General features: G+C 31.3%; 2 protein-coding genes across 17 annotated transcripts in view; one reads left to right on the top strand and one right to left on the bottom strand.

The window, feature by feature from the left end:
• mim (missing-in-metastasis) overlaps positions 1-26,652 on the bottom strand; it is a 333,252-nt gene that overhangs the window by 131,961 nt on the left and 174,639 nt on the right. The gene's annotated exons all lie outside the window — the stretch shown is intronic.
• LOC142238817 (uncharacterized) lies at positions 8,062-14,983 on the top strand. The gene is made up of 3 exons (XM_075310536.1): positions 8,062-8,377; positions 14,388-14,555; positions 14,642-14,983. The coding sequence occupies exons 1-3, from the start codon at positions 8,129-8,131 to the stop codon at positions 14,807-14,809; spliced, it is 585 nt and encodes a 194-aa protein (XP_075166651.1). The 5' UTR covers positions 8,062-8,128; the 3' UTR covers positions 14,810-14,983.

The following is a 26,652-nucleotide window of genomic DNA, read 5'->3' as shown; positions in this document are numbered from 1 at the left end:
ATCATCGGAAAAGTATACTGTAGAGTAGTGTAGAGATGTCATATAAATTTTTATAATTTTGAAAAATCCCAGATTGTGTGATTTAGAAATTGATTGTGGAATAGGAAAATTTTAAGCTTATGGCTTAAAAATAATAAGAAAAAAATAAGTAAAGTTTTGAATTTGTAGTAATGGATACATAGTCGAGGTTTTTGAAGGGGGTTTGTGTCTACGGTAATACCAATCGAATTTGTTAGGACGAATTTATTGTGTGTAATGTACGTGCAGACTATATAAAAGCTTAAAAAAACAAGGATCTCACCACCTATTACTTTGTATTAATTCCACCTTAGGTGTAGCTTATAAAAAAATTCCTAATTCAGAAAATTTCAATCTTAAACGCTATCCCGAAATGTTTTTTAATTCACCATTTGTGGGTGTACGTCAAGCATTCAAATCACAATAGAAACCCAAAATGTTTATGTGTGTGTGTGTTGAGATTTAGCAATCTAAGACAAACTATTTTTTTTTTTAAATTTGAAACCCCAACTGTCAACACAATAGTTGTCATTATTGTGTGATTGGTCGACTTAATTCGTGTGGTGGTTATAAAAATTAAAGCATATGCTTAACTCATAACCAACCAAGAATTAAATCCTTATCCATACACAGAAGAAAAAAAATCGGATTCAATCACGAAATTAATAAATTTAATTTATTTTTTAATTAAAAATTTATTGTTGGATCAATTCCATAAGTAATTAAATATAAAAATATATATTTATTTAAAAAAATATATTTTTTCGGCAATTTCAATTAATTAAAAATTTTATTTATAATTTTTTTTTTTAAACTTTATACTTTCTTACGGATTATATTTGAAGTTTTCTTTAGATATAAGTAAAAATTTAACGAAACAATGAATATGCATATATATATAATTTTGTAACAAATTTTTAGTCGATTTAGCATTTTTATGGATTGTGGAATAACTCTAAAATAAAATATGGAGCAAAGAGATTGCTTGCAAAAATTAAAAACACAGCAATTTAAACTTTAGACTTTTTGCGGTCGAAGCACGCGTTACATTAATGTAAAATAAGCTTTTGCGTTTGTTGGGTTTCACAGTACCGCGTCATTGTTTTTGCTTTACATTTGCAATACAATTAACTGCGATGGTTAGGTTACCATTTACAACACATCACCACCACCACCGTCGATACGATGTACAACCCCACAAAATGGATGTAAAAAAACTAACTTAACTGGAAAAAATATATACAGAGAAAAATATTCTTTTCCTTTGCTGAACACCATAGAAATCGCCATTAAATTAAACTAAATTAAATTAAATTATATTACATTAAAGAAAATTAAATAAAATAAAATTAAATTAAATTAAATTGAATTAAATTAAATTAAATTAAATTAAATTAAATTAAATTAAATTAAATTAAATTAAATTAAATTAAATTAAATTAAATTAAATTAAATTAAATTAAATTAAATTAAATTAAATTAAATTAAATTAAATTAAATTAAATTAAAATGAATTAAAATAAATTAAATTACATTAAATTAAATTAAATTAAATTAAATTAAATTAAATTAAATTAAATTAAATTAAATTAAATTAAATTAAATTAAATTAAATTAAATTAAATTAAATTAAATTAAATTAAATTAAATTAAATTAAATTAAATTAAATTAAATTAAATTAAATTAAATTAAATTAAATTAAATTAAATTAAATTAAATTAAATTAAATTAAATTAAATTAAATTAAATTAAATTAAATTAAATTAAATTAAATTAAATTAAATTAAAATTAAACCAAACCAAGTATATATAGCAGTAAGTTCGGCCGGGCCGAATCTTAAATACCCACCCATGAATCAAATATAATAGTTTACTTTGAAAACTCATCGTCGTAGCGGGTTACTTGATAATATATAGCATTTTAGTGGGTTTGATGACAAATCTTTTCCCAAGCAAATCAGTTCAACCAGTACGTTTCCCGAAGAAAAAAATTAAAGATTCTAGAATTCCACTTTCAGACGAATTGGTGAAAACTACGAATTCTAGAAGCCCAAGAAGTAAAATCGAGAGATCAGTATATATAGGGGCTATACCAAAACATGGACCGATACGGACCATTTTCGACACACCTCTTTATGGTCCAAAGATACGTCTATATTTCTAATTTCCGGCAATTTGGATAAAAACTACGGATTCTAGAAGCCCAAGAAAATCGGTCTATATGGAGGCTATACCAAAATATGGACCAATAGGCACCATTTGCGACACACCTATTTGTGATCTTAAAATACCTGTAGATTTTCAATTTCAACAAATCGGCTAGAAAATATAGTCTCTAGATGCCCAAGAAGTAAAACCGAGAGATCGGTCTATATGGGGGTTATACCAAAAAATGGACCGATACACCTCAATTTCGGCACACATATTTGAGGTCCCAAAACACCTATAGATTTCCAATTTCAGGCAAATCGGGTAATAAATACAGTTTATAGAAGCCAAAGAATAAAAATCGGGAGATCGGTCTATATGGCGACTATACTAAAACATGGACCGATACGGACCATTTTCGACACACCTCTTTATGGTCCTAAAATACCTCTAGATTTTTAATTTGAGGAAAATCGGATGAAAATACCGTTTCTAGACCCCCAGGAACCAAAATCGGAGATCGGTCTATATGGGGGCTATACCAAAACATGGATCGATACGGACCATTTTTGACACACCTCTTTAAGGTCCCCAAATACCTCTAAATTTCCAATTTGAGGCAAATCGGATAGTAAATACAGCTTCTAGAAGCCGAAGAACCAAAATCGGGAGATCGGTCTATATGGGGGCTATACCAAAACATGGACCGATACGGACCATTTTCGACACACCTATTTATGGTCCTAAAATACCTCTAGATTTTCAATTTCAGGCAAATCGGATTGAAAATACAGTTTCTAGACGCCCCAGAAGTAAAATCGGGAGATCGGTCTATATGGGGGCTATACCAAAACATGGTCCGATGGGCACCATTTTCGGCACACCTCTTTACGGTCCTCAAGTATCTCTAGATTGTCAATTTCAGGCAAATTGGACAAAAACTACGTTTTTTATAAGCCCAAGACCCCAACTCGAGAAATCGGTTTATATGGGGACTATATCAAAACTTGGACGATATACCCATCTTCGAACTTGACCTGCCTGCAACCAAAAAGGAATCTGTGCCAAATTTCAGGACGACAGCGCAATTATTGACGACTGGTCTTATAATTTTTCCCTGATCAAGAATATATATACTTTATATAGTCGGAAGTCGATATTTCGATGTGTTACACACGGAATGACAAACTTATTATACCCCCATCACCATTCTATGGTCGTGGGTATAAAAAATAAATTCGTGGAAAAAATGCATTTGTTTTACCTTAACTTCTACCCATTTTTGCTGGGTAATAATACAATTTACTTTATTTCTTAAATTTCTTAAATCCGATTACAGGAAATTTCAATCCAAAATTACCCTACAAAATGCATTTTACAATCAACATCCTACGCAAAGATGATGGCCAACCTTGATCTGAATAAAAATTAACTTAATTTACTTTAAAGAAAACGACGAACACACAACAAAAGCGTATCCAACTAATCAACGATTGAACGGACATGCAGAGCATACAAAATGATAGGCTTATGCAAATTCAACAAAGTACACTGCAAACACCTTAATTCGATGCCATAAATCATTTAATTTAAAGCCACAGCCACAACACGAGCTTAAACAACAACACTCCTATTTATTTAAATCATCAGTTTTTCTCCCGTTGACATTGTGATATAATTGTTGAAGCAAAAAAAAAATTCTAAAATCTGTAAGTGCGTTAGTAAAACGATCGCTTGAGGAATAGATTCTTTGTTGTTGTTGCTGTTGTTATTCGTATTCACATCAGGGACAGTTGTCGTCAGACATTCATTGCCATAACTACTGGCAGCAATTGTTTCAATTACATTGGAGACAAGTAGACAGGCGAATGGACAAGAAATCGAGAAATGGACGGACGGACGGAGATATCACACTAAACACCATCGTAAAAATTTTCTTTGTATATTCTCACTGTAATAAACCTAAATCATGACTATGATGATGGTGATGGGGATGGCAACGATGATCACGACAACGACGATGATGATGGGGATGGCAACGATGATCACGACAACGACGATGATGATGATGATGTTATCAACTTGGCAACTTTAAAAAGTTGTCATGCTTAAAAGTCACAACAGCAAGTGGCACTTTGATTTAGACCATCATACAAAGCAATTAAATGTCAACGAGAACAAAACATGGACTGTAAAATTAACAGAAGCAATAAAATGAATTGTACTGGAATTACATACAATAGGTTAAAATTTTGACTTTGGGAAAGGTAAAAATATCTATTTAGAGTTTTAAAGATTTACATAAAAAAAATAATGAACAAATTTTCTATAGAAATAAAATTTTGACATTTTCTATAGAAATAAAATGTTGACAGAATTTTCTATAGTAATACAATTTTGACAACATTTTCTATAGTAATAAAATTTTGACAAAATTTTCTATAGAACTAAAATTTTGACAAAATTTTCTATGGAAATAAAATATTGACAAAATTTTTATAGAAATAAAATTTTGAAAAAAAAAAAATCTATAGAAATAACATTTTGACAAAATTTTCTATAGAAATAAAAATTTTTGACAAAATGTCCTATAGAAATATCTATTAATGTTAGACGTATTGGCCAAATAGTTAGCAGCAACAATGGCTGTACGTTTGCTTGAGCTATCGCTGTGGTCGGAACGCAGTTTGGTCCTCAAAATAATGCCAGATTTGCCGAACGTAGCGGATTACTCTCTGACGAAGCTTCATTCCTATAAAAAGTTTAACTGCCTGTTCGTGGAATTTTCGTTCGAATCGAGACGAACGATTCGTCAAAAATCCCATGGATCATCGAATAATGAAAATATTACCTATAGAAATAAAACTTCTATAGAAATAAGATTTTCTATAGAATTATATAAAATTTTGACAAAATTTTCTATAGAATTAAATATTTTGACAAAATTTTCTATAGAAATAAAATTTTGACAAAATTTTCGATAAAAATAAAATTTTGACAAAATTTTATACAGAAACAAAATTTTATACAGAAATAAAATTTTGACAAAATTTTCTATAGAAATAAAATTTTGACAAAATTTTGACAAAATTTTCTATAGAAATAAAATTTTGACAAAATGTTCTATAGAAATAAAATTTTGACAAAATTTTATATAGAAATAAACTTAAAAAAAAATCTATAAAAATAAAAGTTTAACAAAATTTTCTATAGAAATCAAATTTTGACAAAATTTTCGATAGAAATAAAATTTTGACAAAATTTTATACAGAAACAAAATTTTGACAAAATTTTATACAGAAATAAAATTTTGACAAAATTTTCTATTGAAATAAAATTTTGACAAAATTTTCTATAGACATAAAATTTTGACAAAATTTTCTAAAGAAATAAAATTTTGACAAAATTTTCCATAGAATTAAAATTTTGACAACATTTTTTATAGAAATAAAATTTGGACAAAATTTTCTATGGAATTAAAATTTTGACAATTTTTTTTATAGAAATAAAATTGCTATAGAAATATGGCATTCTAAAGAAATAAAATTTTGACAAGATTTTCTATATATATAAAATTTTGACAAAATTTTCTATATATATAAAATTTTGACAAAATTTTCTATGGAAATAAAATTTTGACACAATTTTATATAGAAATTTTGACAAAATTTTTATATAAATAAAATTTTGACAAAATTGTATATAGAATTAAAATGACAAAATATTCTATAGAAATAAAATTTTGACAAAATTTTCTATACAAATAAAATTTTGACAACATTTTCTATAGAAATAAAATTTTGACAAAATTTTATATAGAATTAAAATGACAAAATTTTATATAAAATTAAAATGACAAATTTGGAAATTTGACAAAATTTTATATAGAAATAAAATTTTAACAAAATTTTCTATAAAAATAAAATTTTCTACAAAAATAAAATTTTTCTATAGAAATAAAATTTTGACAAGATATTCTATAGATATAAAATTTTGACAAAATTTTCTATAGAATTAAAAATAGAAATAAAATTTTGACAAGATTTTCTATAGAAATACAATTTTGACAAAATTTTCTATATGATACATCAACATGACGTACAACAAATTAAAATAAAAATATGCACACAACATCAACAAAGTCATCAAACAATACTCAAGGCAGAATAAATAAGCGGCAAACCTCAAATCTTCGGTTACATTTCTTATAGAATGTAAACATGTAGGTATTATTCCACAATTCATATTCAACTCAACGAAAAATGTTCCCAATATCTTCAATACATCTGGTGAAGTTCCATCAAACATTAAAAAACAAATACAGAATCATATTTACAATTTCTATATGAAAATATTAAAACTCCTCATTCAACTAAAACACAAACAAATCAACCATAGCAATAACTGTATGAAAAACACCAAAGAAACAAAATTTTGACAAAATTTTCTATAGAATTAAAATTTTGGTAAAATTTTCTATAAAAATAAAATATTGACAAAATTTTTTATAGAAATAAAAATTTGATAAAATTTTCTATAGAAATAAAATTTTGACAAAATTTTCTATAGAAATAAAATTTTGACAAAATTTTTTATAGAAATAAAATTTTGACAAAATTTTTTATAGCAATAAAATTGACAAAATTTTGTATAGAAATAAAATTTTGACAAAATTTTCAATAGAAATAAAATTTTGACAAAATTTGCTATAGAAAAAAATGGTGACAAAATTTTCTATGGAAATAAAATTTTCAGAAAATTTTCTATAAAAATAAAATATTGACAAAATTTTTTATAGAAATAAAAATTTGATAAAATTTTCAATAGAAATGAAATGTTGACAAAATTTTCTATAGAAATAAAATTTTGACAAAATTTTCTATAGAAATAAAATTTTGACAAAATTTTCTATAGAAATAAAATTTTGACAAAATTTTATATAGAATTAAAAATTTGACACAATTTTATATAAAATTAAAATTTTGACAAAATTTTCAATAGAAATAAAATTTTGACAAAATGTGCTATAGAAAAAAAATGGTGACAAAATTTTCTATGGAAATAAAATTTTCAGAAAATTTTCTATAGAAATAAAATTTTGATAAAATTTTGTATAGAAATCAAATTTTGACAAAATTTTCTATAGAAATAAAATTTTGACAAAATTTTCTATAGGATTAAAATTTTGACAAAATTTTCTATAGAAATAAAATTTTGACAAAATTTTTTATAGAAATACAATTTTGACAAAATTTTCTATAGAAATAAAATTTTGACAAAATTTTTTATAGAAATAAAATTTTTACAAAATGTTCTTCAAAATTTTCAGCAAAATCTTCAGACTCCCACTCCACAGCCGTGGTCTTCTAATATTTTTGATTGGTTAAACAGAAGAAAATAATCGAGAAGGTTCTGCGATTAAAACTGGAAGTGCCCATATGTAATAGGTACTTTTAGTTAATGTGGTATCACAATGGACTGAATAATCTAAGCGAGCCTGAAACAAATCTCTATGTCACTTAACCTAACCTAACGGTCCAAAATTTAATATTTCACTTAAAACGGGCAAATAGCTAATTCTATCATAGACATGTCCAATATAACTTCATGGGAAGTTGGAAAAAAGTAGATACAGGATTCTGGGATTCCCTTACAATCAAATACTTACAAAACAACTTACAATTTTTTTTTTGCTGGGCCCTTTATTATGCAATTTATAAAACAATAAACTCATTTTAAACACGAAAACTAAAAAAAAAATCAAATTATAATGTTAACCAATTAAGATTAAATTAATTACGAATTAAAACAAGATAACACTCGAAGTTGGCATGTTGTAAAACATTTATAAAATGAAAGCAATTTTTAATAGAATAGCTTAGTTTTACATTTCAACCCTTTTTGGTAGAATCTCAATAAAGTTAAAAACCGTGTTTAACAATAAAATTAAAAAAAATAATAATGAGCAAATTATTATTAGTATTTCCCATTATTGCAAGCATTTTATTGGTTTATCCTATATATGCTTACGATTTGGCATTTCTCTTGGATAACGATAACGTCTTTGATAAATGCGATGGTTTTGATGGAGGTGATATTCACAGCTTGGCCGATTTGTCAAATCTTAATGTGGAAATAGTCGACTACGATATGACAGTTACGGGATCGGCAACGCTTGTATGGGATGTTGAACCAACCGATCGCGTAGCGGTTTGTATATTTTTGTTTGTTTTTTTGTATGTGATTAAAAAAAAACTAATATAAAAAAGTTAGGTGACATGAAGCTTTTCCGATGGAAAATATTTATTTTATAGATTTAAAGTCCACTTACTTTTACTCTTTATGCCTTTGACTATTGACCTGAGTCGATTATATTATATTCGTGCATTAGTAGTTTGGAAAAAATGAAATCCTCGCAATATCAAGTACTTAAAACTTTAATTTAAATATGATTTGCGTTCTCGTTTCTTTGACTCGGAATCAATATCAAAGTCAGCGAAGTAAAGACAAAACTGTGAACGGGGGTTTTAAGTGCAGAATTGAAAAATATGATTGCAAATTTTTGATAAGCTCATTTGCCAACCCTTAATATTAATGTCATATTGCATCTATTGTCTTTAGACATTTTGGCCAAACAGTCAGCTGCAACAACGGCTGTGCGCTTGCGCGAGCTATCTCTGTGGTCGGAAAAAAGTTACGGTCACAGTTCGGTCCTCAAAATAATGCCAGATGTGCCTAACGTAGTGGATTACACTTTGGCGAGTCCACTTTTCGACAAAAAGTTTGAAACTCTAATTCCCAACAGTGAGGCGTGGTGTACACAGACCACGGGGAATAAAAGATATATAGATTTCTATACTGATAGCTCCAAATTGAATGGACAAGTGGGGTTCGGAGTATATTCTAAAGATCTGGAAATTCGAATAGCGAAAAGATTACTAATCACTGTGGTATTTTTCAGGCTGTAATATTGTCAATAAGAGAGGTGGTGAATTGGCTAAGAAGTAATGTTCCAACAAATATTGGCATTATTATATACTCAGACAGTCAACCTGCAATAAAATCTTTGGACTCCGTGTTCCTTAACTCGAAAACGGCCATAGACTGCCGCAAATCTCTCAACGAGATGGCTGAGTAGTACAATATTCACCTAATATGGGTGCCTGGCCATAGGAACATACCGGGGAACTGCGAAGCAGATGTGTTAGCAAGGCTAGGAACTACCTTACATATTCCAGGGGAACTAGAAACTGTTGGTATGCCTCTGGCCACCTGCAAGCTCTTACTGCGTGAGAAGGCTGTTATGATGGCCAATATTCGATGGGAAAATTGCAAGGGGTTGTAACGACACCAAGCAAATATGGCCCCATTTAAACTTAAACCGCATACTAGATATGCTAGTTTTCTCAAGGCGTAAGATAGCACTCCTGATATCTGCTATAACGGGTCGCTGCCTGATAGGCGAATTTGCAAAAACTATAGGTGCGAAGTATAATGACTATTGTATAAGCTGTCATGATGTGGAGGAAAAGGAATCAATTAAACACCTCTTGTGTGAGTGTCCTGCTTTTTGTGTAAGGCGTAATCGAATTTTAGGAGCATATAGCTTTAGATTAATGGCTGACCTGGAAAACGTTAACTTAAGCAGTTTGTTAATGCTTTTGGAGCAATCTGGTTGGTTCCACAAAATTAAATAATAGAGAAGGTTCGGTGGTTAAGACTAGAAGTGCCCATATGTAATAGGTACTTTTAGTTGAATGTGGTATCACAATGGACTGAATAGTCTAAGTGAGCCTGGAATTTAATCGGGCTGCCACTTTAACCTAACCTAACCTAACCCTTAATATTGCCAACATTTGAGCTTTAAAAACTGTAGTGTAGTAAGTAGTTTTAAAGTCGGGCGGGCCCACCACTTTGTAGATCTAAATTTTCGATACCGTATCACATCCGTCAAATGTGTTGGGGGCTACATATAAAGGTTTGTCCCAAATACATACATTTAAATATCACTCGATCTAGACAGAATTTGATAGACTTCTACAAAATCTATAGACTCAAAATTTAAGTCGGCTAATGCACTAGGGTGGAACACAATGTTAGTAAAAACTTATGGGAAACATTTAAATCTGAAGCAATTTTAAGGAAACTTCGCAAAAGTTTATTTATGATTTATCGCTCGATATATATGTATTAGAAGTTTAGGAAAATTAAAGTCATTTTTACAACTTTTCGACTAAGCAGTGGCGATTTTACAAGGAAAATGTTGGTATTTTGACCATTTTTGTCGAAATCAGAAAAACATATATATGGGAGCTATATATAAATATGAACCGATTTCAACCAAATTTAGCACGCAAAGCTACAATGCTAATTCTACTCCCTGTGCAAAATTTCAACTAAATCGGAGCAAAAAATTGGCCTCTGTGGTCATATGAGTGTAAATCGGGCGAACGATATATATGGGAGGTATAACTATATCTGATCCGATTTCAACCAAATTTGGCACGCATAGCTACAATGATAATTCTACTCCCTGTGCAAAAATTTCAACTAAATCGGAGCAAAAATTGGCCTCTGTGGTTATATGAGTGTAAATCGGGCGAAAGCTATATATGGGAGCTATATCTAAATCTGAATCGATTTCAACCAAATTTGGCACGCATAGCTACAATGCTAATTCTACTCCCTGTGCTAAATTTCAACTAAATCGGAGCAAAAAATTGGTCTCTGTGGTCATATGAGTGTAAATCGGGCGAACGATATATATGGGAGGTATAACTAAATCTGAACCGATTTCAATAAAATTTAACACACTTCACTACACTACTAATTGTACTCCTAGTGCAAAATTTCAACCAAAATGGGGGATAAAACTCTGGCTTCTGGGACCGTGTTAGTCCATATCGGACGAAGGATATATGTGGGAGCTATATCTAAATCTGAACCGATTTCAATCAAATTTGCCACACTTGACTATAGTACTAAATGTTCTCTTTGTGCAAAATTGCAAGCAAATTAGAGTAAAACTCTTGCTTCTGGGGCCATATAAGTCAATATCGGGCGAAAGATATATATGGAAGCTATATCTAGGTTAGGTTAGGTGGCAGCCCGATGTATGGCTCACTTAGACTATTCGGTCCATTGTGATACCACATTGGTGAACTTCTCTCTTATCACTGAGTGCTGCCCGATTCCATGTTAAGCTCAATGACAAGGGACCTCCTTTTTATAGCCGAGTCCGAACGGCGTTCCACATTGCAGTGAAACCACTTAGAGAGGGTTTTAAAGCACCCTCAGAAATGTCACCAGCATTACTGAGGTGGGATAATCCACCGCTGAAAAACTTGTTGGTGTTCGGTCGAAGCAGGAATCGAACCCACGACCTTGTGTATGCAAGGCGGGCATGCTAACCATTGCACCACGGTGGCTCCTAAGCTATATCTAAATCTGAACCGATTTCTTCCAAAATCAATAGGGTTCTATTCTGAGCCAAAACACACACTTGTGCCAAATTTGAAGTCGATTGGACTTAAATTGCGACCTAGACTTTGATTACAAAAATGTGTTCACGGACAGACGGTCATGGCTAGATCGACTCAGGGACCCATCCTGAGCATTATTGCCAAACACAACATGTGTCTATTTCGTCTCCTTCTGGGTGTTGCAAACATATGCACTACCATATAATACCCTGTTCCACAGTGTGGCGGCGCAGGGTATAAATATTGTCGTGAGACCAAAAATGTCATGTCTTTAAAATACGATTGTGAATTTTGCTTAGCATAGAAGACATATAATTGTGAAAAATTCTTCAAAATTAATGAAGTCGTCTTTAAATTTGTTGGGCTTTTTGTATGTTGACTACAAAGCTAAAAAGGGTTCAAAAATAGGAGAAGTTTTTCAATACTTTATTTAAAGACGACTTGAAGAAGATTCTGAATTTGGGAAATTTAAGTTGTCGTTAACACGTTTTGAAAAGATTTTGATAGCTAATGAAGTAAAACAGCTGCAAGAAAACGTATAAATCAATTTTTGTTTCCTAGAACCAAGTACGCAAAACTCAAATTTAAAAAGTATATACGGCCGTAAGTTCGGCCTCGCCGAAGCTTATGTACATTCCACCATGGATTGCGTAGAAACTTATAGTGAAGACTGTCATCCACAATCGAACTACTTGGGTTGCGGTAGCACTTGCCGATGGCAAGGTATCTTAGAACTTCCTAACACCATCTTCTAAATTGCATACGTAGTATATATTAAACTAAAAAAGGCCGGTTAAATACGTATATAATTAAGTTTGACAAAATTTTGTATAGAAAGAAAATTTTGATAAAAGTTTCTATAGAAATAAAATTTTGACAACATTTTCTATAGAAGTAAAATTTTAACAAAATTTTCTATAGAAATAAAATTTTGTCAAAATTTTTTATAGAAACAAAATTTTGACAAAAATTTCTATAGAAATAAAATTTTGACAAAATTTTCTATAGAAATAAAATTTTGACAACATTTTCTATAGAAATAAAATTTTGACAAAATTTTCTATAGAGATAACATTTTGACAAAATTTTCTATAGAAATAAAATTTTGACAACATTTTCTATAGAAATAAAATTTTGGTAGATTATTTTTGGCTCTAGTGGCAACCATGATTATGAACCGATATGGACCAATTTTTGTGTGATTGGGGATCGGCTATATATAACTATAGACCGATATGGACCAAATTTGGCATGGTTATTAGCGGCCACATACTAACACCACGTTGCAAATTTCAACCGGATCGGATGAATTTTGCTTCTCCGGAGATCAAATCTGGAGAACGGTTTATATGGGGGCTATATATAATTATGGACCGATATGGACCAATTCGTGTCCATAGCATGTTTGTTAGAGACCACACACTGACACCACGTTCCAAATTTCAACCGGATCGGATGAATTTTGCTCCTCCAGGAGGCACCGGAGGACAAATCTGGAGATCGGTTTATATGGGGGCTATATATAATTATGGACCGATATGGACCAATTCTTGCATGGTTGTTAGAAACCATATACTAACACCACGTACCACATTTCAACCCGATCGGATGAATTTTGCTTCTTTAAGAGGCTCCGGAGGTCAAATCTGGGGATCGGTATATATGGGGGCTATATATATTATTATGGACCGATGTGGACCAAATTTTGCATGGTTGTTAGAGACCATATACCAACACCATGTACCAAATTTCAGCCGGATCGGATGAATTTTGCGCCTTTAAGAGGCTCCGGAGGTCAAATCTGGGGATCGGTTTATATGGGGGCTATATATATTATTATGGACCGATGTGGACCAATTTTTGCATGGTTGTTAGAGACCCTATACCAACACCATGTACCAAATTTCAGCCGGATCGGATGAAATTTGCTTCTCTTTGAGGCTCCGCAAGCCAAATCTGGGGATCGGTTTATATGGGGGCTATATAATTATGGACCGATGTGGACCAATTTTTGCATGGTTGTTAGAGACCATACACCAACACCATGTACCAAATTTCAACCAGATCGGATGAAATATGCTTCTGTTAAAGGCTCTGCAAGCCGTTTATATGGGGGCTATACGTAAAAGTGGACCGATATAGTCCATTTGCAATACCATCCGACCTACATCAATAACAACTACTTGTGCCAAGTTTAAAGTCGATAGCTTGTTTCGTTGGGAAGTTGGCGTGATTTCAACATACGGACGGACGGACATGCTTAGATCGACTCAGAATTTCATCACGGCCCAGAATATATATACTTTATGGGGTCTTAGAGCAATATTTCGATGTGTTACAAACGGAATGACAAAGTTAATATACCCCCATCCTATGGTGGAGGGTATAAAAAAGAATTAAGTCTTAAAGGTATCCTTACTTTAATTCTTCCCTTCTTTGGCTCGGAATCAATACCAACATCATCAGTGTAAGAACAAAATCTTGGAAACCGGGAATGCTTGGTTTCAGTGCAGTTTGGAACCTTCGATTTAGAAATCTAACTAACCTTCATTGTGAGGAGTTAATTGTTTGCACAAAATTTCACTATTAATTTTTTTTTCACTAATATTTTATATATTGTTTAAATATATGATTTTAATATTTTTTTTTTTTTTTTGAATTTCTTATTTATGTTTTTTAACAAAATTTTATATTATATATTTTATTGCAAACCACTCTAATGACACTTCATTATTTAGTTTCGTTTGGAAATTTTGAAATTTGTACGTGGTACCTGGCAACCAACCGTTTTCAGTAGTACCAAAGATGACCTTTGTCCAGTACTATATTTAGAGAGTGAAGCTTGGTTCAAACCAATAACGGGCAAAATTTTTCCAGAAGATCGTAAATGTTTGAATCAGAAAGGCGTAAGTTATCGAAATTGTATCAATTGGTAAATCGCTTTCATATTTATAAATATTTTCTTTGTTTTTTTTTATATAAAATCTCAAAGGCTGTCTTACGCATAGAAATATTAAATGAATTCTTAAAATTTAGTGGCACTATGCAAATGGAAGGTCGGCATAAAATTGTGATGCATTTTGAGGCGTTCGATGAGTTGGCCAGGAAACGACCAAGTGAAATTTGTGCTGAAATTGTAGGAGAATTTGTAAAGATATAAAAAAATATTTGACGCCGGAAATGTTGGCTACCTACTTAATGCAAGAACACTTAAAATATTTCATCATATTCATATACATATAATGTATCAAAATTAAATTATTCAAATTTGTAATAAAATTAAAAATTTTTAAAATTAATAAAATATTAGAAAATTATAAAAATAAAAGCCAAACCACATAGCAAAAAATGCGTCACCAAAAAAGTTGTGAAAATGTTCTTTTTGGATCTGGAAGTGGTACAAAACTGGTGCAGATGCAGCGATGAAATTAACATTGGCCTATTTACAAGACGGATGTCCACCATATCAACAGTCGTTGCACTGAATTTGCGCTCACTTCTTAACGTGCGATCCGAGTTCAGTGTTTTGGATTTGAATTAAAAAATTTTGTGAAGGTTTGGTAAATAAATATTTTTTATAATTTTTTTTTATGATTTTTAATACACTTGCAACGTTTGGCCTTGAATATTTAAAAAAAAAATCGCAATTTGCAAGAATGTGTTTATGAATTTTTTCGATAAAATTTTAATAACCTATAATAATTTGATTATTTCTTACTCTGTTGTTATGCACAAAAAAAGTTGAAATCACCCATTAAAAATATAAAAAAAAAAAAAAAAATTATAAAAAAAATTAAATTAAAAGAATTTCCTGTGCAATTAAAACAAAGAACGTCTTTGGAAGGACATTGTTGGAAATTCTTTTAAAGTTGTTCCTCAAGAAGAACTTCCAATTTTTTTTTTGCTGGGTGCATCTATTGGAGATTTTAATTACCCTCAGGATTTAACCCTTAAATGCGCACTGTATCTTTTATGATACAATCAGAAAAAAAGTTCTTACGTCTTAAAATTTTGACCGAATTATTTTTTTTTTAAATAAAATATAATTTTTTAAAAATATGTTTAACGGAAAATTTGTAGTACTTCAGAGTAATCTTCAGTCAAAATTGAAAATTAAATTTTGACAAAAAATTAAAAAACTAAGAATTTGAAGTTAAATAATATTTACCAGATTTGAAATTAATGTTGGTAAAAAAAATGTGTAGTGTAAAAATATCTCTATTCTCCAGTTGAATCAAATTGTTTATTTGTGTAGTTTTTAAGATACACACAAAAAATTTTTTTTCTGATTCAATCACGTAATTATTTGATCCAATTGATTTTTTAATTGGAATGTCTTCAATCACAGAAATGGTAGTATCAATTAAAATATTAATTGATACTATTAATTTTTGTGATTGATTTTTGTTTCAATTAAAAACTTGTTGAATCAATAAAATTCTTAATTGAATATTTTTTAAAACTCAATTAAAATTTTAATTGGAAAAATTTTCGTGAATTTTTTTCTGTGTACAGCCACAAGTATATACAGCAGTAAGTTCGGCCGGGCCGAATCTTATACACCCACCACCATGAGTCATATATTAGGATCTCCTTTGAAATTTCAGAGGGTTTGAGGACAGATCAAGCAGAGCAGTTCAACCAGTACACTTTACGAAGATAAATTTAAAGATTTTACCTATGAAGACTATATCAGATTCTGGATTTATAAGAAACCATTTTTGTTTGAGTTTTAGGGGAATCATTAACATCTCTTGAAAGTGGGCAAGAAAATTATAAAATAACGTCTTGATTTGAAATCTTAAATCTGTAGATTTTCACCCGAGAAATAAAATCTGGAAATTTTACATTGAGTTTCAAGCAATTTTCATGATCAGTGCGCCTTCTATACTCTCAAGAAGTGAAATCGGTCTATATGGAGGCATTACCAAATGGACCGATAAAAACTTAATCCGATACAAGTTTTTGTGAGCCTTAAATACCAGATATTTACAATTTCAGGCAAATCGGATAAAAACTACGGTTTCTAGAAACCTAAGGAGTTAAATCTGGAAATCGTTCTTATGGGGGCTATACTAAAATACGGACCGATACTCACCATTTTCGGCACACCTCTTTATGGCCCGAAAATACCTCTAGATTTCCAATTTCAGGCAAATTGGATAAAAACTACGGTTAGGTTAGGTTAAAGTGGCAGCCCGATTAAATTTCAGGCTCACTTAGACTATTCAGTCCATTGTGATACCACATTTAACTAAAAGTACCTATTACATATGGGCACTTCTAGTCTTAACCACTGAACCTTCTCTATTATTTACTTTTGTGGAACCAACCAGATTGCTCCAAAAACATTAACAAACTGCTTAAGTTAACGTTTTCCAGGTCAGCCAGTAATCTAAAGCTATAAACTACGGTTTCTATAAGCCCAAGAAGTAAAATCGGGAGATTGGTCTATATGGGGGTTATACCAAAACATGGACAGATACTCACCATTTTTGGCACACCTCTTTATGGTCCTTAAATACCTCTAGATTTCCAATTTCAGGCAAATTGGATAAAAACTACGATTTCTATAAGCCCAAGACCCCAAATCGGGAGATCGGTCTATATGGGGGCTATATCAAAACATGAACCGTTACTCACCATTTTTGGCACACCTCTTTATGGCCACAAAATACCCCTAGATTTAAAATTTCAGGCAAATTGGATAAAAATTACGATTTCTATAAGCTCAAGACCCTAAATCGGGAGGTCGGTTTATATGGGCACTATATCAAAACCTTGACCGATATAGCCCATCTTCAAACTTGACCTGCCTGCAGAAAAAAGACGAGTTTGTGCAAAATTTCAGCACGATTGCTTCATTATTGAAGACTGTAGCGTGATTACAACAGACAGACAGACGGACATGGTCATATCGTCTTTGAATTTCTCCCTGATCAAGTATATATATACTTTATATAGTCGGAAATCGATATTTCGATGTGATAAAAACGGAATGACAAACTTATTATACCCCCGTCACCATTCTACACAGAAAAAAAATTTCACGAATATTTTTTCAATTAAAATATTAATTGAGTTTTATAAAATATTCAATCAAAAATTTAATTGAATCAACAAATTTTTTAATTGAAATAAAAATCAATCACACAAATTAATAGTATCAATTAATTTTTTAATTGGATCAATTAATTTTTTAATTGACTGTCAATTAATTTTTTAATTGATACTATCATTTCTGTGATTGAAGACATTTCAATTAATTGGATCAATTAATTTCGTGATTGATTCAAAAAAATTTTTTTGTGTGTGTATGGTGGTGGGTATAAAAAAGGCACATTTTTTTTTTGTTTGTTTTTAAAAAAATGTGGTATGGAGATATTCCTTTTTACCATTTTGCATACATAGTTTTTTTTGGAGGAATCGGTGATCTTGTGCACCGATTTAAGGTTTAATAGCTTTTATATGAAAATATAAAATTCAATTTACAGAAAAATTGCTTTCAGAAGCCACTTCGCCACTTATCGCAGCATTTGAAATGAGAATTTTTTAGAAAAAAATGCATCATATTTCTATGACACAGCATATGAGAATACAAATTTCAACTTACTTGCAATCGAAACTTCAACAATAGAAATCTTAGCTAATATATCGATGCCCTCAATCCAAAGTGCGCTAAGTCGACTTAGCATGTTTTGATTGAGATCGCTGTTTTTTATTCGGATTGATGTGAATTGCATCCTGTCAAAAGTTCGAATTTATTGGACATTTCTATCAAAAGTTATGGTTAATATTGTACTTAGCCTGTGACTAAAGTTTTAAAAAATGTCCAACCCAAAAAGGGCAAAAATGTTTGTTCGGACTAAGTCATTTTTAGCTATGTTCTATTAAATATCACTATTTTGAGTTCGTACATACATCCTTAAAATGGATTATTAAAGAAAAGTAATCGTGAAAAAATGACGATTTTAGCGGCTAAACTCGAACTTAATACCCACGTTTATACGGGTTTTGAGAAATTTAAAAAAAAACTTGTTTCTTGTTTCCTGTAAAATTCACTTTTTAGACTTAGCGCACTTTGGAATGTAGACATCGATATGTCAAGTTTGGTTCAAATATAATATGACTTACGTTCTTGCGGTTATGATGTCATATTGAGTAAGTGCCCGCAGGAGGCATAAATCATTTAGAATATCTGAGACGTTGTAAGCTATTGGATATTTGTCACGTTAGTTAAATGGCGTAATTGCTTACCTGCAAAGAGAAACAATGAAAATAACCATAATTAATATACATATCGATAAATTTATCAAAGACTAAAGTTAGCTAGTATGTACAAAGGAAATAACAATAGAATGAATTGTTTTTCATAAATATTTCACATTTGTTTTAAAGAATTTCAAAAATTTCAAAATCATTTCAATTAGTCATTTGAAAGTGATTCTGAAATTAACTAAATAGGAAATGATCAAATGTATGTTTAAATAAACTAGTCTATTTGAGCATTAATAGCGGAAATATTTGGATAAGTTGGCGAATTAATATTACTACACTGAAAAAAAATATTACCGTGAGGCCAAAGATTCCATGTTCTTAAAATACGAATGCGACTCTGCTTAGCATAGAAGACGCCTTTCACTGATATAAAGTTTTACTTCCTTGCCCAAGTTTACTTGCTTGGGAGCCACCGTAGTGTAATGGTTAGCATGCATGCCTTGCATACACAAGGTCGTGGGTTCGATTCCTGCTTCGACGGAACACCAAAAAGTTTTTTAGCGGTGGCTTATCCCACCTCAGTAATGCTGGTGACATTTCTGAGTGTTTCAAAGCTTCAGTGGAACCACTTACCACTGCAATGTGGAACGCCGTTCGGACTCGGATATAAAAAGGAGGTCCCTTGTCATTGAGCTTAACATGGAATCGAGCAACACTCAGTGATAAGAGTCACCACTGTGGTATCACAATAGACTGAATAGTCTATGTGAGCCTGATACATTTGGACTGCCACTTAACCTAACCTTGCCCAAAAGTCGATACATTTTTCAATGAAGTAATTTTTTCCATAGTTAAGAGATTCGATTTAAAACTGGGCATCTTGGCAGGAAACAAAACTTTGTTTGACTTAGGTCAATTTGACTTTAATAATTCAGAAAAATTCTTTAAAATTAATGAAATAGTCTATAAATTTGTTGACTTTCTGTATCTCGACTACACTGAAAAAAAAGCATACTCGTTTCCAAAGATTTTGTCTTTACTTTAAAAAATTTGGTATTGATTCCGAGCCAAAGAAGCGGAGAATACAAGTAAGGATACTTTTAAGAGACAATTCTCTTTTAAATTTAGGTTTTGTGTACTTGCTTCTAGGAAGCAAATTTTAATTTTTCGCTTTCTCAGCTTTTTTTCTTCATATGCTCTCAAAGTCCTTTAAAAACGAGTTAACGGCAACTTTGTTTTCCAAATTAGGACTCGACTTCCAGTAGAAATTATGCTATGTTTGAAGTAAAAAACTTCTTTAAAATAAAGTTTTGAAAAACATGTCCTATATTTGAACGATTTTTTGCTTTGTAGTCAAGATGCAAAAAGACAACAAATTTAAAGACAATTTCATTAAATTTAAAGAATTTTTCTGAATTATTAAAGTCAAGTTGACCTTAGCCTATACATTTTTTCTTTCATGTTAAGATACCCATTTTTAAGTCAAATCGCTTAATTATAAGGACAATACGACTTCATTGAAAAGTTTATCGACTTTTGGACAAGGTAAAAAATAACCTTTTTTTTTAGAGAAATGCGTCTTCTATGCTAAGCAAAATTTGTATTCGTATTTTAAAGACATGAAATCTTTGACCTCACGACAATATTTTTTTCAGTGTACAAGGCAAAAATTCACTCCAAATTAGGTAATGTTTTTCAAAATTTTATTTTAAAAGCGTTTTTGTTTTACTGAAACATAGCATAATTTCTAGTTGAAGTCGATTCTGAATTTGAAAATTTAAGTTGTCGTTAACAAGTTCTGTAATGACTTTGGTAGCACATGAACAACAAAGTTAAAAAGACGAATACATTAAAGTTTGTTTTCTAAAATCACAAGAGAATTGTGTCCTTAAAGTATCCTTACTTCAATTTTCTGCTTATTCGGAATCAATAGCTTAATCATTAGTGTAAAGACAAAATCTTTGGAGCCGGTGTAGGATTCACAAAAAATTTTACTCTTTAAAACAATAATTAAAACAAATATATATGGCCGAAAGTGCGGTAGTTGAGACATACTGTGGATGATTTCGAAAATAATAAACTATAAACAAATAATCTTTTTCCAATAAAAATAAAAAAAAAATATGGTAAATTTATCGTTAGTTTAGGTTAGCTAAGCAGAGGGAAATTTAAATTAGCGCCTGGGCCCCCAAATAAAATGCTGCGTTCATTTTCAGTTTAAATGATCCATTTACACCATGTAACAGGTTGGCTGATAAGTCCCCGGTCTGACACATAGATGGCGCGGCTAGTATTAAATGCATATTATATTTATATAGTACCAACCTTCAAATGATTCGAGTCAAAATTTGACGTCTGTAAGTCAATTAGTTTGTGAGTTAGAGCGCCTTTTGTGAAGCACCTTTTGTTATTGTGAAAAAAAAATTGAAACAAGTATATACGGCCGTAAGTTCGGCCAGGCTGAATCTTATGTACTCTCCACCATGGATTGCGTAGAAACTTCTACGAAAGAATGTCATCCACAATCGAATTACTTGGGTTGTGGTATCTTAAAACTTCTTAACATCGTTTTCTAAATTGTGAGTTAGTCCATACGTGGTATATATTAGAAAAATCAATTATTGGCATAATTGAATGAAAAAATTATATCAAATACGATTTTTATTAAGTCAAACATGAAAATAATTGGTTGAATGAAAAACTGGCAAAAATATCAAAATTCACTGCTAATTCAGTTCACAACACATCAATTACTATGTTCAATTGGACCAAGTATAAAAGTTATTGATTTAAGTATAATGAGTAATTGCCTGGTAAAACTGTTTATGACGTTGCTACGTAACGAAAAATAAATTAATACAAACAATAAAATGTCATTTATTGTTATTATTAAGAATCTTCTTAAGAAAATGGTCGAATTTACCCGCAAATAAACCGTGGTATCGGTACCGCGATTCGAAATGTTAACATTTACAACATTTTTGGCGCACCATATTGTATTTTTATCGCAGGTAAGTACCTTTATCTAAATACCAGTTTTTTTGGTCAAGCGCGTTTTTTGGAAACTACACTGAAAGAATTCTCTTCGTAAAAATGAACATTTTCATTGTGAGTCTAACCTGTGACGTGTTGGTAGAATTCTTTCTCTCTCGATCACGACGAAAGTATCACAGCACAAACTTTTTACTATGGAAAGTTAATTTAATATATTTAGTACGTTCGTAAAATTTTTAAAATTCGCTGAAAACTTTAATAAAATATGTAAATGATTTCTTTCGTTGTATAAACTTACACACATCCTGAATTGGGTCGTTTAAAAACTTGCGAATAAGCTTTAGAACATATATACAATTACATTCTTTCTATTTTGTTTTTGCAATTAGTTCGTGTACACGTCAAATTGCCCTATTAATGGATATAAGCCGACTGTCAAAAATATGTGGCCTAGAGGAAAATATGTTTACTTCGAAAACGGGGATTTCGAGGATTTCTTCCCAGCAACAGAAGGTAAAATCATGTAAAACTTTGAAATATTTTCGAAATTGTTGTTTTTTTGTTTTTTGATCTCAGCTTAAAGCCATGCATTGACTAAGCTACAAGTGTAGCTTAACCAACAGAGGAAAAGTATGCTTGTCAAATTTATTTGGGCAAAGCCCTATAGACTGCAAGATGGTTGGATGTACAGCTGTTTCGGAATTACCACATTCCTCATCAGCATCCTCTACTTGCAGCAAAACTATCAACCAATTATCAGAATAAATTCGGGTAATTCACTCAACCCAACGTGAACTACACTTGAACCTCCCGAAAAAGGGTTTGATAGTCGGCTACTGCCTAAACAAATTTGCCAGCATATCTCTTTTCCTTTGCCAAACTCAAATCATCGATTTGTATGTATTTGGCTGGGTTTGTTTTTGAGCGTGCTTCCTCTATCTTCATTCGTTTTGTTTGTTATTATTGGCTTCTCTTCAATCGTTAACAAACAAAACGAATGAAGATAGAGGAAGCACGCTCAAAAACAAACCCAGCCAAATACATACAAATCGATGATTTGAGTTTGGCAAAGGAAAAGAGATATGCTGGCAAATTTGTTTAGGCAGTAGCCGACTATCAAACCCTTTTTCGGGAGGTTCAAGTGTAGTTCATGTTGGGTTGAGTGAATTACCCGAATTTATTCTGATAATTGGTTGATAGTTTTGCTGCAAGTAGAGGATGCTGATGAGGAATGTGGTAATTCCGAAACAGCTGTACATCCAACCATCTTGCAGTCTATAGGGCTTTGCCCAAATAAATTTGACAAGCATACTTTTCCTCTGTTGGTTAAGCTACACTTGTAGCTTAGTCAATGCATGGCTTTAAGCTGAGATCAAAAAACAAAAAAAACAACAATAACGATTGAAGAGAAGCCAATAATAACAAACAAAACGAATATTTTCGAAACTTTGAAATGAATAGATGTTTGTATTACAGAAGAGCAGGATGCCTAAACAAATCGCATATAAATGAGGAAGATTTGGGAAATTCCAGCAGGTGGTACAGATAATTCAAAAACTTTGTGAGTTAGCCTGTTAAATACGTCGTTTATAATGAATATTCTGTATTTTTCTACCAAACATGTACTTCGCTGTATTTTCAATTATACATATTTTCAGAATTTCTTTTTTATAATAAAATGCATATAATTTTTTCAGAGTGTATTTGTATAATTTTAATAAATTAATATAGATTATATAGTACAAATATTGTATTGATTAACATCGTAATAAACACAATTACGATAGTAATTGTATAGGTTACAAAATTCAATAAACATTGTACTCAGTTCAATTACGACTGTAATTGAAAACACTATATACTTCAAATACTAATGTATTTGGATTGAGTACTATGTCATTTGAATATTTTGACAAATTCCAATTACATTTATACTCAACGCAAATATTACTTCATTTGAAAATAGTTTTATGACAACCTTACAATTTGGGTAATTGGATTTACAATTTTCGTCATAAGCTGAAAATCAAATACAAAAATAATTGAATTTACAATTTTTGTATTTGATTCAATTATTCACTTTTTTCTGTGTGGGGGCTATATATAATTATGAACTTGATATGGACCAATTTTTGTGTGTTGGGGATCGATTTATCTGAGGGCTATAGACCGATATGGACCTAGTTAGGCATGGTTGTTAGCGGCCATATACTTGCACAATGTACCAAATTTCAACTGACTCGGATAAAACTTGCTCCTCCAAGAGGCTCCAAAACCAAATCTCGGGATCGGTTTATATGGGGGCTATATATGATTATGGACTGATATGGACACTAGATAGGGTCGCGAAAAAAAGTTCATGCAGTCACCCCCCAGTTTTGTAGCATATTTGAAGACAATTTCAGAACACTAAAACTTGTTTTTTTCCGTGCACCCTACGACCCCCCGAAATGCAATCTACTGTACTGTGTCGTCATTTGAAGTCCGATCGAAAAGAAACGCATATCGTTGTTCATGGTTGATCAGGGGCTATATTTCGTGCATTGGTCATTTTTGACTCCGACGTCAAATTTGATTTTTAATTTTTTTATTTCGCTTCGTATACCCCTATGATGCCCATTTCTTATAACCATTATAAAGATCTTATCAAAATATGAAACTTTTGCTTTGGAAGTATTTAATTATATTCATAAACAAAAAAGTTACAGAGATTTTAAAAAGTCAATAGGTCACCCTACACCATCAAATAGCTTTTGCTGTGTTGTCATGATATCCGATCGAAACCACATGCACATCGTTATTCACATCTACGAAATTAATTTGAAAGGTATTTAATATACACAAACTGTTTATCTGTAAATTTCTAACCGTATCATTGTATACATACTCGTTGTGTGCACTACGGCATTTTCTGCGTTATGCAAAGTGCATGTGTTTTTGCTAGAACAATTTGAGAGCCTACTAACAAAGACTTTCGCTACATGATTTCTTAAGTCTGTCCATATTTTTGTGAGAGAAGGCTGTTGATAGTATTTGAAAAAAGTGAAAACAAAATGAAATTCGAAGCTCGGGTTATCGACAAAACTAAATTACCAACAAATCATCAAGTTATTGAATTCCTTTTATATTTAAAGAAAGCAGGCACCGCAAGTGTTAAAAATGAATCTACTAGTCATGTTACAGACGATAAACGATTGGGTTATATAATATCCAAAATTAAGACAGGATTTGTTATAAATTAATTCTAAAAAGTTGTTAGCCGCATAATAAAATTGTACAATTAATAAACATGAAATGTACTCAAATCAAATACAAATCTAATCTAATATTTTCTTGTTTAAAGTATTTACTCATGTGACAACATTGCTCACCATTGTGAAGATGACAAGAAAACGCAAAAAAATACGGCGTAGTCAGATGTTGAAAGGCAGAAATTTAACCAATATGTAAGCAGCATAACGATCTTCGTAATTTTCCACAATTCCGTTACCACTTACTTTTATTGTTAGATTGATTGTTAGATTTTAAAACAGTAGGCTCTCAAGTTGTTCAAGCAAAAACACAAGAACTTTGCATAACGCAGAAAATGCCGTAGTGCACACAACGAGTATGTATACAATGATACGGTTAGAAATTTACAGATAAACAGTTTGTGTATATTAAATACCTTTCAAATTAATTTCGTAGATGTGAATAACGATGTGCATGTGATTTCGATCGGATATCATGACAACACAGCAAAAGCTATTTGATGGTGTAGGGTGACCTATTGACTTTTTAAAATCTCTGTAACTTTTTTGTTTATGAATATAATTAAATACTTCCAAAGCAAAAGTTTCATATTTTGATAAGATCTTTATAATGGTTATAAGAAATGGGCATCATAGGGGTATACGAAGCGAAATAAAAAAATTAAAAATCAAATTTGACGTCGGAGTCAAAAATGACCAATGCACGAAATATAGCCCCTGATCAACCATGAACAACGATATGCGTTTCTTTTCGATCGGACTTCAAATGACGACACAGCAGAGTAAATTGTATTTCGGGGAGTCGTAGGGTGCACGAAAAAAAAAAAAGTTTTCGTGTTCTGAAATTGTCTTCAAATATGCTACAAAACTGGGGGGTGACTGCATCAACTTTTTTTTTTGCCTTAGGCCGTGACCCTACCTAATGGACACCTTTTGCCATGGTTGATAAATATCATATATTACCACCACGTACCAAATTTCAACCACATCGGATGAATTTTGCCTCTCCATAAGGCACCGGAGGTCAAATCTGGGGGATCGGTTTATATGGGGGCTATATATAATTATGGGCTGATATGAACCAATTCCTGCCTGGTTGTTGGATACAATATACTAACATCACGTACCAAATTTCAACCGAATCGGATGAATTTTGCTCTTCCAACGGGCTCCGGAGGTCAAATTTGGGGATCGGTTTATATGGGGCCTATATATAATTATGGACCGATTTCGACCAATTTTTGCATGGGTGTTTGAAGCCATATATTAACACCACGTACCAAATTTGAACTGAATCAGATGAATTTTGGTCTTCCAAGAGGCTCCGGAGGTCAAATCTGGTGATCGGTTTATATGGCGGCTATATATAATTAGGGACCGATGTTGACCAATTTTTGCACGGTCATTAGAGATCATATACTAACACCATGTACCAAATTTTAGCCGGATCGGATGAAATTTGCTTCTCTTAGAGGATTCGCAAGCCAAATTTTGGGTCCGTTTATATGTGGGCTATACGTAAAAGTGGACCGATATGGCC

Source organism: Haematobia irritans, chromosome 5, assembly GCF_050003625.1.
Source record: "Haematobia irritans isolate KBUSLIRL chromosome 5, ASM5000362v1, whole genome shotgun sequence".
Lineage (NCBI taxonomy): Eukaryota > Metazoa > Arthropoda > Insecta > Diptera > Muscidae > Haematobia > Haematobia irritans.
Note: the sequence above shows the minus strand (reverse complement) of the source record. Positions and strands in the feature narration are given on the sequence as shown.